Consider the following 17804-nt stretch of genomic DNA (forward strand, 5'->3'; position numbering starts at 1 on the left):
CCAAGTCTCACAATATTCAGGTTTTTTCCCCTGGAGTAATGTGATTATGTGAGAATTTCAGCTTTCACTTAAAAAAACAAAAGATTGTACCCCCTCAAGTTATAGAGAAAAGCTTGAAAAGGTGACCTGAATGCAGTCTAAAGGCCCAAAAAAGCAAAAATATATTTTTAAGTCTTAGGATTTTAAAAACAATCATTCTGGGGGGGGCCTGTCTCATGCTTTTTGAGTACTTTGAGGTTGGCAAACTTAAGTTTTATTGCAAGGAACAGCCATGTATTTAGATCCTAAGCAATCTTTTAATGGTCACTCACTGATGTTTGGCTGGGCTGCTGTTTCTTATTCCTTTTAGGCCTTAATTTTGTAAAGTGCTCCAGTTTTTTCCCTTCCTCAGATGGTAGCTCTGAGATGAATCCAGAAGTTCGTTTGTCCGGTCTGCTGGAAAAAAACGGTGGGTCTTCTATATGTATAGGTACTTCTTCCAGTGCTTTATCCAGGTCAAATTCCATTTCTAAGAACAATCAAAACTTTTGATTAGGACTTAATATGGTATTTTAAATAAAAAGTAACGGCATCCTTTGCTTTATGGCAGTAGCTAATAGGTAGGAACGCTCTACTATATACAGTAAACTTCTGATAATCCGGCACCTTTAGGACCCAGGGGGTGCCGGATTATGAGATATGCCGGACTATTGGAAGTGGGGGCTATGAGGGGTCTGATGTGGAGTGGGGGGGATGCGCCCCTCAGCGCTGAGGGATCAACCTGGCAGCACCCCAGTTGCTTGCTCTGCCCCAGGCATCCCCGAGTCAGCTGCTGGTCAGTTTTAGCAGCGGCTGAATCGGAGAAGCCCGGGGCAGAGCAGCTCCAATTGTCCAGCTGCCCGGAGCACTTCCGGGTTCCAGATGGAGCCGGACCATCAGGAGTGCTAGACCACTGGATGCCGGACCACTGGAGTTTTACTGTATTTCAGTTTGCCTGTCTGTTCAAGAACTCCTCTTATACAGTAAGAGCTAAGACCACCAAATTTGGTATACAGCTCCCTCTTATCATAACTTAAAGGAACGTAAGGGTTTGGTGATGCCAGGAAAATGGGATGTGCCTGGAATGGGATTGCTTCTGATAAAATCATCCAGAAAAGAGACAGTATCACCAGGCAGGTGAAAGGGACTGGCTACAGGCATGCCCCACTTTTCACCCCATCCAGGACTACCCCAAGCCTCCCAGGCACCCTTTAGGAAGCACAGAGGGGCTTCAGCTCTCCATCCCCAGATTCATATGGGGACATTACTAGCTGTTCCCCTTCGTCAGGGACCACATGGACTATAAGCCCTTTTTGTTAAAACATAGTCAATGACAAGAGTTTACAGGGATGAAGAAAAAAAAAGATGTGATGGAATTCCCATTTAAAAAAAATTACTAAAAAAATTAAACAGAAAAATTGTCTCAATCCTTTTTTTTAAGAAATCCAAAATAAATATTCGATTCATTAAAATAACATTGCATTTTTGAAAAATATAATAATTTAAATAAAGTATGTACATTTTCCTTCCATTTAAAAAAATTAACTGAGTTAAGGACCAAGTAATGCCAGGTAAATGTGCTAGTAGCTAATAAAATGTTTACTTCTGAAGTGTCTTACCATAGACACTTCAAAAAACAAAGTAAGTTTGCTGGACCACACACATTGCAGTTCCGAAGTGAGAGTATTCTGCATTTTCAAATACAGAATCACTTTCCCCACCTTCTGAATGTAACGAAATGATTTTAATAAATTATTTTTTTAAAAGTAAACAAACCCACTTACCAAAAGCCCTAGATACAGGCCGGAGCATTCTACTGTGGATGCTTTTCCTTTTAGATTTAGGAGTCATCTATGAATACAAATAAAACAAAGAGGCGCTTATTTGGGTAAAAAATTGTTCAAAGAAATTCTTACCTTTAAAGCCAACAAATCCGTTCACATGGCATGTTTGCCTTCTAAATACAGGGAACAACAATTGTTTTTCTTCCTAAATGCTTAACTCCACCCCCAATTAACGTTTCATTGATATGAACTGATTTTATAGCAATGAGGCAGCAGCCTTCCCCCATGGCCAAGGACTCAAACCTCCTTGTGGTTCTTGCCAGGCACCTCTGCTCCACTGAGCCAGGACCACAGCCTTCTCCACACCTGCTGGGATCAGGTGTCGCCTGCCTTGCAGTAGCACAAGGAACCCTCTACAGCTATCACAGACCTGCTCTCTCACTCCTGTGACAGCGAGACTGCAAAATGTACACTCTGCCGCTGCAAGGTAGGTGACACAAGGAGTTAGGAAGAGTCTGCACATCCACTGTTACCAACATTTTTTTCCTGTTGATTTCAGTATGCCAGGAAACCAAATCCTGCTCAGATACAGAATCCCCAAGAATTGCAGTACTAGAAGATACAACTCCAGGCCTTCTTTAAAATGATGGAAACCTGCTTTTATCAGTTCTCTCTCTGGCAATGTCATGGCTTCCACAAGTATAGGCTATATTCCCAGAATATAAATTCAAAACAATGTATTTATTGAAGGTATACATTGTTAGATGACATATTGAAGATATTGATGATTAGAGGACAAAAGGCATACATTATTAGATTAAAGATTATCCTGGATTAAAGAAAATGTTGTGTTAAGGAAACAAACTACAGACTTAACACTTCATTTTAATTACTGGAAGAAAGCCACATATATATTGCTCCAGGAAGTATCCTCAAGTTCATACGGCACAAAAGGCTTTTTGCAATGGATAAGGCATGTACAGTATCAGCAATTTTGAGCCACTCATGGAATTTAATGTGGATAAAGACATTAAACTAGGAAGTGTGCTTATCTTCTGAGAAGTCACTCTAAAAAATGACAACTCTTATTCACACAAATGTGTTTCCATTGAGTATTCAGAGTCACATCTGCTGGCTTGAATGGCGCACACACATTTTCATCTACTTTCTTCTCCTGTTAACAGTACAGTATCTACACAGCTGAGCATGAGTCAGCAAGCTCCATTTTACTATGGCTCACTTAATCAACAGAAATGTTAATTAAGTTCTAGCCTCAGAACCCTTCACTGGTGATGATGCATGAGCCAGAGAGGGTGTACCTAGGCACTCCAACTTCTAAATGAGTTTGCAACAAGGGTGATTTAATTTGAGAGTTTTTTAGCTTTTTTATTTACAGGAAGTTCAGTGATAAATACAAGCACAAGCATTTGACTTGTCCTTATTTTATTTATAGATGTGCACATGCAAAATATGTGCACACGCATATTTCAGTTATCTGTTTTAGTATTCCCTTCTGAATGGCTGTCACCATTCAGACCTGGTCAAAAGTATGGAAGATTTTCATACTAGCATTAAGCAGGTTACCTGCTTCCACTTGATTTCAAAACGAGAGGCTAGACCTTCTAGTAGTCTGATTGTAACTTTTGAGCAAATAGAGATGCTTTCCCAATTATTATTATTATTATTATTATTATAAAGTACTGTCTGAAGCCAAAGTGCCTTTATGTGGCAGGGAGTTTCCATTGCAGATGTCAGTCATATTTGACACATGTCAATAAATAATACAGGTCTGTGAGCATCCAGGAAGAAGCCGTCACCAACACCTTCTCCCTTGTCATCTGAGCACATTTAACATTTAAGTCACGGAGTAACAATACATTCTGAAGCCTCAGAGTGCTGTTTTATTTCTGACACTTTTCAGAGTATAGCTGCACTTCCAATTGAAAAGTGCTTCTGTAAATGGACCATAATACAGAGCATCAGGAAAGAACAAGCCAAGAGCTCAGACACAATAGTGACAAGCACTATGAAATGGCTATCCATAACATAAATGCAATTTTTATAACAAGATACGTAGCCAAGCACAGGCCCCATCAGCAGCTTGATGGAACTGCACAGCACTGCTTGGTTAACCACGCAGCAGACAAGAATGAATGCAATTAGTGGCCATCCCCACAGTCATACACCTGATCAGCTTCTTGTCCACTCCAGCAGAACCTGAATGACAAGCTACATCAGCGTCCAATCCTGAAGGCATCTCCACTCTAATTACAAGAAACTGAAGCCAGTTTAGCATTAAGCTGGATGAGCACTTGGATTGCTCTTCCCAGGTCCTGGCTGTTCTTGCAATTGCAGCCTATTCCTCATGCTAATGTAGCTGAATGTAATATGGCCCAATTGCTGTTCCTTATGATGATATAATTGGAACTCAGATCCCCCAAACTGATGAATTTATCCACGGAAGATGAGAAACGGTGAAAAGAAATAAGTTGTTGGTGGTGGGGATTATCTAACAGCTCATCCACTGACGTGCTTTCACAAGGAACGATAGACACTCTGGGCGTGTCTAGACTACAGGTTTTTTTCGAAAAAAGGCCACTTTTTTCGAAAAAACTTCCCCTGTGTCTAGACTGCTGCCACGTTCTTTTGAAAGTAAATTGAAAGAACGTGGCAGTTTTTTCGACCGCGGAAAACCTCGTTTTATGAGGATTAACACCTTTTTCCGAAAGCGCTCTTTTGAAAAAAGGTGTATGTAATGTAAACTGTGCTTTTTCAAAAGAGAGCATCCAGACTGCTTGGGTGCTCTCTTTTGAAAAAGTGTCTTGCTTTTTCAAAAGTACTGGTTATAGTCTAGACACTCTTTTTCGAAAGAATCTTTCGAAAAAGCCTCTTTTGAAAGAGGCTTGCAGTCTAGACGTAGCCTTTGTGTCAGTTTGAACATGGATGTTTCTTTGTATAGGAGTTGAGGTCTACAAGAGCTGCATGGGCACTAGAACACCAAATTGGGGCATCAATAAACAACACACAACTGCACAAGGCACGGAAATTCCCAGCTAGGCACTGGATGCCATTTTCATTGCCATTGTCCATGTGATGATAGTGGAAGGGGAGACTATGAGCCATCATTCTCAAACTGGTGATCATGTGTCAGTTTGTGGACGTGAATAACCACCAAAAGTTGTTTGCCAGTAGCATCCACCAACTGCAGTGTTGCCAGGGCTGGAAGAAGGTATAAGTGCTATCCACTTGCTAGGACAGCACACGGAGTAGTATACAAAAATTTTATTTGAAAACTAATTTGTATAACCCATTTCGAATTTGTACAAATAATAAAATGGGCTTCTGGCCAAGTGACCTCTCTGGACCACATGTAGCAAAATGGGTCAAAATGTTGAAAACATACTGGTGTGCTTTTTTTAAGAGGCTATTAAAAGACCATCTCAGCCAGTGAGTGGCATCCTCTGGCAGCACAGCATGTTTCATTACTACAAGGGACATGTGAACCTCAGGGTCGTAGCCTGACCCAGCTTGAGATGGTGGGCTTGCATCTGATTTCCTATAGTTACCAGAGGCTGTTCAGACTTCCCCATGGCCAGGTCCATTCCGCCTTCTCTTGACACTTCTCTGCTTCTGACCATGCAAAGAGAGGGGCAAGAAGTCTTCTGCCTCCTGTTACACTACTGAGTTTTACAGACAAATTTTAGGGCAGCAGTGAGTGACTTCTTCCCCCCTTCCCTCCAATTTTATCTTAATGGGCCAATTCACTGACCTTTTTCTGGTCTTAGTGCTCTCTCCCCTCTCTTCCCCCACTTTTCCAAGCATTGTGCAGATAACCAAAAGTAACAGGCAAAAGGCTGTCTATGAGGAGATCCACCCAGAGGGAGCTTGGCTACACTTACTCCCAAGTTCACTAATCCTTGCTCCACCAGGTACAGTGGGGTTCAGAATCTAGATAGCATGCCAAGATCTCTCTGTATCCACCCACACCAATTATATCCCCTCTGGAGGTGCCCCCACATAAGTGGACCAGTCCTTTTCAGTACCAGGGGACCCAACACACTAAAACCTGCTCACTGATTAAGGACTCTGGAGAGTTGGGCAGGTCAGATAATCCCAGGTCCTTTGCTATTTTCTTATGTACATAACTGAGTAACTTTCCCAGACCCCTTGCCCTTTTACTCTACTTCTTCCCAAGAGGAACATCTGGAATCTCTTGGGGCTATGCCTCTACATTTCCTCTGCAGTTAATGCTGGGACTTGGGGAACCCACAACTGAAACCACAGATTAAGCATCTGAATATTTTATTTTTATAAAACTGTCACATGGATTAGAGTAACTGACATAACTGCCAAAACGACCAGGGTACAGCACTTTCCATTTCTCCCCACCCCGCCAAAAGTCTTCATATTTGATCTTGTTCCACCCACACAAGCCTGGCGAATGGCCCTCCCTCACCATTTTAATTTTTAAACATTTATTTTAAAAAACCACCAACACCTGTATATGTACTTTCCACTTGTGAAAACACAGAAAGAGACACTGTAGGAACCGTGAGACTAGTGTTCAGAAACTAGGCACTATTCAATGTGACAAAGGAAAACAAACCAGCCAAAACATGATGACCTAACAGGTCTCTTCAATCTCAAATTTCTATGACGGAACACCTCAGCTGCTCACTCTAAGATATTATTTCATTAAAATGGATTTAGCTTCAATACAAAACTGAATGAACAGTTTCCTCTTAAGCAGGGGCATTTTTGTTTGTACCTCTCATCAGCATTCTGTTTCATTTAGTCTTAAAGCCAAGGGCTATTTTAAATTCATCAGATGTTACATTAGGCTAACCATTTTATAAAACCTAATCTCATCTCTAAGTTATGGCATATTTCATTCAGTAATTGAAGATGGATGACACTATGATATCCCCAGAGACTAGGAAGGCAGTACAAAAGCAAATGGAGCACATAAGCAAACAGGTAGGCCAGAAAAAGCAGAGCTAAAAATACTTACACTTGTACAGCAGAGAGTCTCCATGCAGCAAAAAAAAGAAAGAAAAACAGAATATGAATGGAGGGAAGACAAAGCAACAGCTGTTCCCAGGGACAGAGGCAAACGAAAACTCACCAAAAGTAAAGAAAACTAAAGCTGAAGCACTTACTAGTCTTAGCAGGAAAGGTGATATGCAAGAATGAGATAAAAACCTTTGCACAGAGAGGCATGGCAATAGCTTTCTTGTCTCCATATTTGGATGGGATATTTAAGCAAGGATGTGGTCTATGGCTAAATTAAGACCTGTAATTTTCAACCAATGCAGCTCCACCTATGGTAGCAACACCTGCACTCTGTCTATGCTTTGGCTTCCCTGTTGATATTACTAGTGGAGTTTTACTTGTGGCAAACTGAAAATCTGATTTTTCTTTGTGCGAACAACGCTTGTGAATTAAAGCCTGTAGCAGCTTTATCAGAGATCCTCAGAGCAAAGAAAACACACCGATTCCCTGTAAAGAATATCCTGCAATGTCATGCCTAGCGCATGAACTGGATTTAACTGAGGGAAAGGTGTGCAGAGTCACCCTCACTCTCTCATCCAGGCTTCTCTGAATACAATAGCACGGCCATGTCAAGATGTCTGCAGACAAGTCTGGACGTAGGGGATGGCCATCAGATCCTGCGGCACCCAAAGCTGTCCATGCAGCTCTTGCCGTCCACTTTTGTAACTGGGGAAATGAGCATACTTGACTGGACACAAGAGAGGGCTTTCCAAAGGGAACCAGGTGTAGCTGTCCACTCTGGCTAACAGTCACATGTAGTGCTACTTACTAGCAGGTTTGAGAAGTTTGGGTTATGCTTTGCCTAGAACCTCACCTCAGATCTGTTCACCAAGGGTGGCCCTAACAGAAGTACAAGACTCCAGACAACGTAGTTCTGAGGGTCATCGGGACACACAAGCCTTTCCATGACAAGGAAACAGCCCAAAGAGAAGATGGGATTGTAAATAAGGTAACAGTTCCAGAAGAGAATTTAGAGTAAGGAAAAAGCTTAGATTTAATACCACCATGTCTTAGATTTTCTCAAGAATTTCTGCTGAAATCAAGTGCCATGGATATCCTTATCTTCTTCAGACTGAAAAGTTTAATACCGTCAAGTATCCCGTTTAATTGTTTTGTGATGGATACTGCTTTTCTAATGGTTAATATACTGTCTTTTAACTTGCCAAGAAAAGGCCAGCCCTGAAACAGAAATCTGAAGATCACTGTTTAGGCTTTCAAGGGACAGAAAGGCAATTATACTCCTCTTCTTTATGTTTTTATATTTTCTGCAGTAACAATCCTCTTTTATGGCAGTAAATTTCCTTAAAGTAACCCACAGCTAAATGTCTCAAAGACAGAAACACTTCTGGAGGACATGAACAAAATCCTCACATAATCCCCATGTCCTTTATTTCGCTGCTTGATACAGAAGTTCCACTTGGCTGAAGCACATGCAACCGTGGCTTTATCTTTCACTGAATTCTCCTCCAATATTTATCTGGGCAAACCTGCCTGTTACCATGACTGTAGCCCTGGTGTTGGTACGCTGGTCCCTCACCCTTCTGCTAGAATCTTCTTTTGTACATTCATTTTCTCTTATCTGGACTTGACCGCTTTAACTACATTTTCTAAGTCCTCATTGTCCAGAGTCTACAAGGGGCAGAAGCCTTTTGCCCTCCTTCTCTGACATATGGCCATCCCACTCTGATCCAGAAACATCTCTTCTGGCAACCAAATCATTATACTAACCAGGTCAAACTGCCGCCCCCCCTTTTTATAAAGTATCCATCACCACCACCACTCCTCCTGTCTTCTCATCCATTTCTCTCTACTCCCCTAAATTCCCTCTGCTAGGGACTCATCTCTGTCTCTTATTAGGCTTCCTGGGGTTGGAAAAGCATGCTCTCCCATAGCTTCTGCCTTCTGGAATGCTCTTTCAATAACTTTCCAACACATCTCTTTAAATCTCCTCAGGAAACTTGCATTTTCATAGATGACTTGGGAAACATTTTAAGCTGAGGATCATGACTAACTAGTTATTTAAGAGACTTTTTGATAGTGCTCTTTAGTGCATGGCTACAGATGCTAGGCTGTTCAGTGAAGTGCTGTTGTGTTAACATTCCCATAGGAGGGTCTAACTAGGCAGATGCCCCACATGGAATCTAAAACTGGAAGAACTATTCCATTATATGAATAGTTACGAGTAATGCACAGAATTGGGTCAAAGTAAAATAATGTTATAATTGTTTTCCTCTTTTTTCTTATTAAACTGAAGAAATAATGAAAATATTGTTCTTAAAGCATATTTCTTTTATTTTCATAGATGCTAGAATGGAAAAACATCCTAAATCTTTTTTGTAGTCCGTTAAATACATACTGAGTGCCTTCATGTTGTAGACTTAACACTTGCTCTGTCTGCGGGATGTCACTTGAAAAACAATCTGCCCCCTAACTTTTTTCAGTATTTTGTCTTTTTATGGCTATCCCCTCCCCATTAATATTATGAAGTTTGGACCCAAAATGTTACTTACCTGAAACAGTAAAATCATTTGAGAAATACCTTTCCAAAAGTAAAGAGCTCTTACAATACATACCCTATGCTGGAATTATTTAGAAATCAAATTACAACAAAACCCTTCTTTATAGCCACTATTCCTGGTGATGCTCTGCTACTGAATAGGTCGCTACAGCAATCAACTGAGATTAGAGCCTTGGTAAGAGACAGCTCAAAAGAGCTTGCCATCTAGGGTCCGGGTCCAACAAAAACTTATGCAAATACTGAATTTTCAATGTGTTAGCAGTCCCATTAAAGCAGAGGTGGTTTAACTACATCGTATCTGGCCCATCAGTTGTTTCACTCCAGCCCTCGGGCGGAGTCAGGGGCTCTCCCTGCTCCATGTGGCTCTGGGAAGCAGAATCACGTCCCCCCTCTAATGTATAGGGGAAGGCAGAGGGCTCTGTGTGCTGGGAATCATGGCCACTGGGAGCTGCAGGGGAGGCGTTAGTGCACAGAGCTGCCTGGATGTGCCGATGGGTAGAAGATGACTAGAAGGGGGACATGCCAGTGCTTTCGGGAGCAGATTGAGGCGGTAAGTGCAGCCCACAGTCTCTGCACCCCTGACTGCCCCCTGTGCTCAAACCTCTTGCCCCAGCTCTGCAACCCCAATCCCTCATCTCTGACCCCACCCTAGAACCCGCACCTCCAGCTGGTGTCCTCACCCACTCCCATACCTCAACCCCAATTTCGTGAGCAATCATGTGTCCTCATAAAATTTCCATACCCTGATGTGGAGAATGTTTGTCTACCCCTGCTTGGAAGTCAACAGGACTACTCATACACTTAAAGTGACAGTGTACTAAACAGCTTTACTGAACTGGAGTCTAACATGGCAAAGTAGACAAAAAGGGGACTGACTACAGATCAAAAAGGGACTGACTACAGATCTATATAGTCCCCTGTAAAATGGCTTCCTCTTCATCTGTCAAAATAAGTACAAGTTAAAGTAATCAACCCCCTAGAACAAATGGGGAGACCATTACTGAAGACAGAGCATGTAAACCTCAACGAGTTTCAAAGAAAATGAGATGGGGAGGAAGAGAGAGGAACTGAGAATAAAGTTGCAGAGAGAGAATATTTAATTTAATTGGACTTAAGGTGTTTTAAACAAATCAGTAAATCAACATGCATTTTAAAAAAAGGTATAGCAAAGTCTTTCTAACAGATTATGGACAAGAAAAGAGAAGTAACACATTTTACCAAAATCTCTACTCAATTCCATTATCCTAAGGAAATATGACTAATGGAATGGTCTTTCAGCTATCTTGCAATCTCCATTTTTCACATTTACTCTCAAAAGAGCACAATTGTTAGGAGAATTGCACACCTGTAAATCATGAAAAGGGTGTCAGTATTCATAGGGCTGACTACTAAATTAACTATCCTTCCATGGACTACTGAGTCTTGAGGGAGGGTGTGTGTGACTTGACTAACCCACCACGATAGAGAAATTCACAAACAAAACTAAAATAGAACTGTGGCTAAGACTTTCAACTGCCAAGACATTACTGCACTGTTTAGATATCAAAAACCAGGACCTCAGCTGGTGAAAACTGGCATAGCTTCACTAAATTCAGTGAAGCTATATTAATACATACCAGTTCAGGATCTGACCTCAAAAGCAATTGTTGTATTTCATAACTTATTTGCTCTCCACATATAGGAAAGCATAGGCTTTATGTTTACAAAATGAGACACATATCATAAACGTAAGGGAATGTATTTGTTTTATTTTTTCCCAAGAAGTCAAGTTATTCTGAAGAAGCAGTACACAGTTCTGAATTTGTTCATTTTAAATTTCTTCTAAACTGTCTGACTTTTAGATTTATTTTGCATAATATTAGCCCCCCAATACCAGATTTGTCCTTGAGTTTAATTTAATTTTTACTAGCCAAGAAACTTTCACTTTGCTACTTGATGAGATCTGATTCGAATGCATGCTAAGAAATGTCAATACAATTATAGATATTTTTTGTTTTAACTAGTAAGGCTGCTTCTATTTCTTTATTTTAAACCACAACATAATGCCTGCTATTAAAGTAGTAAGAAGGGAAAAAAGCCAAAATTTCTGTTGCAAAGAAGAAAAAGCCTGTATGGAATAAATGTAACAGTTCCTGAAAGTATTTATAAGCTGACAGTTCTTCCTCTTGAGTAATTATATCTCAAGGAACCATGTGTGCATAACAATTTGCATCTGATTCAGAGCATATATCCAATTTCATCCATTTTGCAAGGGAGAAATAACAAGAAAAACTCCAAGCTCATCCTGAATTCTATATACAGTACAGACTTACTGGAAAATTTGAAATCCAGGATGAGGCTAAGAACTTTTTGTACAGTACGCCCCCCCCTTCCTTACACAACTAAAGAATTTCAGTACTTGCATTATGAATTCCCCCATCTCTATATTAAATATAGGAAACTCCTAGAATACTGTAAATACCGAGCTGTTTATGCCTTAGGCTTAGAATGTTGCCATCTGAACATTTTGAAGGATGGCCACTATATTTGGAGTACAGGCAGTCCCCGGGTTACGTACAAGATAGGGACTGTAAGTTTGTTCTTAAGTTGAATTTGTATGTAAGTCGGAACTGGTACATATTGTAGGGGAAACTCTAGCCAAACATTTCTCCAGAGCTCAGTTTTATTCTCCCACACCTCACTTCCCTCAGTCTTTTATTCTCAAGCTGAGGTGTCTGCTGAGAAAAGCCGCTCCGCAACTCCCTGGTCTGCTGGAGGGGGGCGCTAGCTTCGCGTCTCCCTGGTCTGCTGGGGGGAAGCAGCTAGTGCAGGGTTGCCTCACATCAGATCCCTACTTACAAACGGGGTAAGTCGGATCCATGTAACCCGGGGACTACCTGTATTGGGGGTCAATCCTTCTCCTTGCGCTTCTGAGCTCACAAGCTGGATAATGCTTATAAAAAAGGATCTGATTTATTTGGCCAAGTCTATGTGTATACCATGGCAGCACTTGATCTCTACTAAGGATGTTAAAGACTAGTCGACTAGTCAATTAACCACATTTTAAACATCCTTAATCTCTACTGGAGAGAGAATTATTTTGGCACCTCTCCTTCCCAAGCTTAGAACAACATAACCATTGAACTGAACAACAGTCACCCAGGCATAAATGGCAGTTACTTACTCACCAATGGTAGATCCTCAGGGCTTTTGTGCGTTGAACTCTATGACATGTCAGACACAAAGCTCTCATGGAGGCTTGTGCCAATAATTCTGACGCAGATTAGTTGGGGCCGTGAACGGATTAGCAGCATCTCTGCTCAGAACATTATGATTTGAGGCAATATCCTTCCAAAAACACACATTAACTGAGCCACTGTGCTGTCCAAGATCAAAATGTACCAGACACAAGAGGTTGTCTGGTGTATCTTCCTCACACACAAAAAAATCCTGAATCCTTAATATTAAATATTAACACACATCAAGAATAAATTACTAAAAACGCAACCCCTCTGAAGTCTATGGGCATGTCTATAGTGCAATTAGATAAGCACATGCCAGCTGACTTGGACAGGAGAAGCTCGAACTAAAGGGATGTTTAATTGCCATGTAAATGTTTGGACTCAGTTCAAACTCTGGGATCCTCCTAATTCACAGGATTCTAGAGCCTGGTCCAAAGTAATAAACGAAGAGTCCACACTTGCAATTAAAAAATCCCCTTTGCCCAAGCCCCGCAAGCCAAAGTCAGCTGCCTCAGGCCATCCACGGTGTTTGTTGGTCATGGGCAAGAAAGAAAAAAAATCTTAAATATTTAAAAAGATGTTTCCTCATAAAAGTATATAATTAACAAATGGTAAATAAACAAATATTACTCCCCCTGTGCCAAATTAGAGATATACTACAGCAAAGACACAGCTATGGAACTCCTAATTAATAGCATACCAGAGACAGCCTGTCAGATGACAAATATACGTAAATGAAAGACTAATACCTGTTCTACAACCAAACAAAACAAAAATTACCATAGGTTAAAGCTGATGGTTGGACATAGGGATGTAAAATCCCATTTAACTGGTTAACCAATTAAGGAGGAAGGACAGAGAGCTGCTCCAGTTCCACCCACTGCATCTGGGCTGGAGTGGACCCCTCCCTCACCACAGGCAGGGGCTGCTCCAGTCCATTTCTGTCCGTGGCGGGCCCAGGTTTGACCTTAATTTAAAACTACTTGATTACAAGATGACACAAAAATACAGAAGTGTCACAGCACACTGTTACTGAAAATTTGCTTCCTTTCTCATTTTAAACATGTAATTACAAAATAAATCAATTGGAATATAAATATTGTACTTACCTTTCAGCTCACAGTATACAGAACACTATAAAACAATTCATTGTCTGCACAGCATTTTAATTTGTACTGACTTCAGTAGTGCTTTTCATGTTGCCAGATGTAAAAGTGAGGCAAATATCTAGGTGAGCTGACATGCTCCCCCTTGTGGAAGACCTCTGCCTCCTCAAGGGTACTCTTACCCCTGGTCGAGAACCAATATGCTAAACCAGGGCTACTCAACATGTGGCCCACAGCCTGTATGCTTACAGCCTGTGGTGTGGTTTGGGTTTATGCAGGGCTCAACATGCAGCCCGCAGATGGGATCCTTTGAAAATGGCCTCCTTAGGGAACACGCTCCACAATGGCGAGGTGTCTCTGAGGCAGGGTGAGCACTGAAAGATGCAAGTGGACAGGCTGGCTGGAACAGACAGATACAGGGTGTCGGCATTTCTAGCCCCTAGGGAGGAGGTGCTGGGAGTGCTGGGGCATTTTGGGAAGTGCTTTGAATTCATGCCAGTCAGAGTAAAAGAAGCTATTTGCATATATATTTGCATGTATATACAACCACACTTAAGTTGCAGCCCTCGGCATGTGCTGTATCATTGTGGCTCCCGGGGCTTCCAAAGTTGAGTAGCCCTGTGATAAACATTTGTTGAATCATCAAGTCTGATCTTATTTGTAAAAACCTCCCCTTGAAAACATGCAATAAAAATCATGCAAAAGTGAGCCAATGATGAATGATCATTGGACTAATTAAAAACCCCCAAGAATGAGCCAACATTTAAACTGGCAATAAGCGACAGGAAGTCAATATTAATAAGCCATGTACTGACATAAAACAGACAGCTACACTTCCTTCTGCTACAAACCAGAGTTTTTTTGGGGAAAACTGGCAAAACTTATGACACTGAAATGCCTTAATATAAAAAATACCCAATATCAGAACTACACTATTCATGTTCTAGACCAGTGGTACGAGTACCCATGGGGTACTCGAGAGAAGGGTACTCGAGAGAAGTCTAGGGGGGGTACATCAACAACTGAAATTTGGAGAAAACTGAATTTTTGTTTTACATTTTACAATGTTTTATTATTTTTGTACTTTTTACACCCCAAAATTTCATTGCCCACTCGGCTACGATTAAGTTGTTTAAACAAATATGTTGCAATAGTAGAAAAAAAGTTGTGTGTGTCTGAAAACTGTAGGTACTGGGGGGTACTCAATTTTTTTAAAAGGGGTATTTTATAAAAAAAGGTTGAGAAACACTGTTCTAGATAGTCAAATGGAGGCACCTTTTTCACCAGGTGTTATTATTACTGAAATCAGGTTTTTTTATTCTTAATTTATTTGATGACAGGCCAATAACTAGCATAGATCATGATAAATAAGGTGAAGTTAGACACAGAAATTTGAGCTAGATATAGGAAAATATACAGTATCACTACGCACCTGAATAGTCCAGTATTATGATTTTAGTATTTTTCCCCCTCTCGACTCCACAGAAACTGAGAACAAGATTTTAGTAAGTCTTGTAATTTTGGGTTCCAAATTCAGACACTTTAAAGAAGCCTGATTTTCAGAACCTGGATATGCAACACTTTTTGAAAGTCAGTTCTCTTTAAAGAGTCTCAAGTTAGAAACCTTAAGTCATTAGTGACTTGAAAATTGTAGCCTAAATATTTAACGCGTATGCCGGTCTAGCCCTAGCTATTTCACACCCCCAAGGTTATCATTGTATGTGAGGTTATGACATATTGCTATGCGTGCATTACTGAAATATAATGCGAGGTTGGAAACACCAGCATTTCAGGTACAACAATGGAGTAGCCAGACATGCTGATGGCCCACTGAAGTGAATCTACTTTCCCAATGACCATCATAGAAGACTGCTGAGAGAGAACATACATACAATAGAGCCTGAGCCTGCTTGAGCTAGGTTATAGCAAAAGACCTTTTCTGCAAGCTGGAAGAAACTATAAAGAGGGGAAGTGAAATCATGACTTTGCTTTACTCCCTCCACAACTCGGCACCTAGAAGCACATCTTGGGTACAAAGACTTTGGTCTATGAAGAGCAGACCCAGGTTGAAAGGTAGCTCCAGCCTATATATTGAAGATCTGTGACCAGGGTTTCAAAGCCTGTTTAGTTTATAGAACTGAGATTGCAAATTTATTTTTATATCTTAGGTAACCAGTTGCAATCTCTATGCTTATTACTTGCAATGATTTACAATCTATCCTTCTATAGTTAATATTTTACTAAAACAATGCGTTTTGATGGAAATGCTTGGGGAACCTCATCTGAGTTTATAAAGGCTAGTGCAGTGTTTCTTAAATTTTCTGAGACCATAAAACACCAAACAATAATATATTTTTTTTATGTGGAACACCTATGAAAATTTTCGTTCCCCCCCAAAAAAATGCGTTGTTAGAAAAAAAAAGACAAAAACAAAGAAGTAACAAAAACAAAGAAGAGGTCGCGGCACACCTGCAAGTTGTTCACAGAACACCAGTGTTCCGTGGAACATAGTTTAAGAAACACTGGGCTAGTGTGTCTCCTCTCCACATTGGGGGGAGGAGAGAGACTTATAATAATCAGATGCCTGACCAGGGCAAGACAGTATAGTTCTGAAACGAAGGCTGGGGAGCTAAGTGAATCGGCTGCAGCCTTTATATTGTTGTTTCATGAGTGGCTTGCAAAGCATTCATGGAACTCAGTTGTATAGTCTCTGCCTGTGATCACAGCGCGAGGATACCCCAGGTTGGTTGGACAGAGGACTTAGCAATTCCACAGCGCAGGCTGCATTCTGGGAAAACCCATCACAGTACGTATTAGATAATCACTGACAGAAGTCTTGTAACCCCTGGTAGAGTCATATTATAAAGCTATATACAATGACATTTAGTAAAAAGTAGCTTTAGCTTAACAGTTATAGAAAATTAAAATGATCATATTCATAACATTTGAAAATGATTTGGAAATCTACAGAATACTACAAAACTGTCAACTTTCATGCAAGTTCTGACTCTCTTTTGACTTTTCAGATGGCACTGTATGCCTGGAAAAAATGTTTGCAGACACACAAATTCTAGAATGTGGATCATGAGTCTCAGAGTGTCCAGAAGCTGTCCTGAATGCAGGGGACGCAGAGGTATCATTAGTCTGCCTGCATTGTTTATATTGATCTTCCTGTGAAGCAGATTTGCTCAATCAATTGTAATAGATTCTACTTGGATTCCATGAATGTCCCCAAATGCCATTTTGCCAGATTCTGAAGTAACTCCTTTAAAGTGCTATTGGAATCAGCACACGGGATTTTGGGGTGTATGTGCAGGGGACCATTTGTGGGAGACTACAGGTATCCTATATGAGAAAGACTGAACTGCTTAGAGTAAGTAGAGAAGTTAACATTCAATACAGAACCCACTAGGAGTGGTATGAATTAATGCCATGAGACAATATATAATTTTTCAGTTTTTCTTATCTGTGCAACTCCCCTTTGAATCTGGAGAATCAACATACACAGAAAAACTGCAGAACTAACACCACCACAAAAAGCTAGATCTGAAATGCCAAAAAGCTAGACCTGAATGCTCATTACTTTCCCTAACTAGCAGCACTAGCAAGAAGCCCATCTGTATAAAAAGAGTCTGCCCATTTTTCAAAAATTAAAATATCAAAAACTTTTCACACCATGCAGGTACAACTTTCAGAACAGAGAATGAGGCAGCAGGGGTAAGAAACAAATGAGAGCATGAAGCTAAGTACCTACTGATGTGACAGATGCCCAATCTCATCACTGTGAAAGTAAATAAGCCATTCGTTATTTCTACTGCAGTGGTACACAGGGATCCGAAGCAAGAATTAGAACTCCACTGTATTAGGTAGGCACTGTACAAACAGCAGAACAAGTCCTTACTCCAGAGACCTCACAATGTATAGGAATCAGTCACTCAACTCAGTAGACTCGCTGTAAATCCTTAGATAGTCACTAGCTTTTTTTTTTTCTTATCTTACCCAATCACCATGATATCACAGCATTTCCCAAAATTATACAAGATACATTGTTCATTCTTTCCCTCCACTGTCAGAAAGGGATGAATTTTTTCATCTTTGGTGCTTT

The 17804-nt window shown here is 40.7% G+C and overlaps 1 protein-coding gene across 3 annotated transcripts in view; it reads right to left on the bottom strand.

The window, feature by feature from the left end:
• Window positions 1–17804, bottom strand: part of CARMIL1 (capping protein regulator and myosin 1 linker 1) — a 244054-nt gene that overhangs the window by 30799 nt on the left and 195451 nt on the right. For all 3 annotated transcript variants that reach the window (XM_075921131.2, XM_075921132.2, XM_075921130.2), the window contains exons 30-31: window positions 1803–1869; window positions 312–508 (exon numbers count right to left, since the gene is read on the bottom strand). In XM_075921131.2, coding sequence (XP_075777246.2) covers window positions 312–508; window positions 1803–1869 — 264 coding nt within the window. The remainder of the gene's footprint in view (window positions 1–311; window positions 509–1802; window positions 1870–17804) is intronic.

This window comes from Pelodiscus sinensis, chromosome 2 (genome assembly GCF_052426305.1).
Source record: "Pelodiscus sinensis isolate ZL-2025 chromosome 2, ASM5242630v1, whole genome shotgun sequence".
NCBI classification, from domain to species: domain Eukaryota; kingdom Metazoa; phylum Chordata; order Testudines; family Trionychidae; genus Pelodiscus; species Pelodiscus sinensis.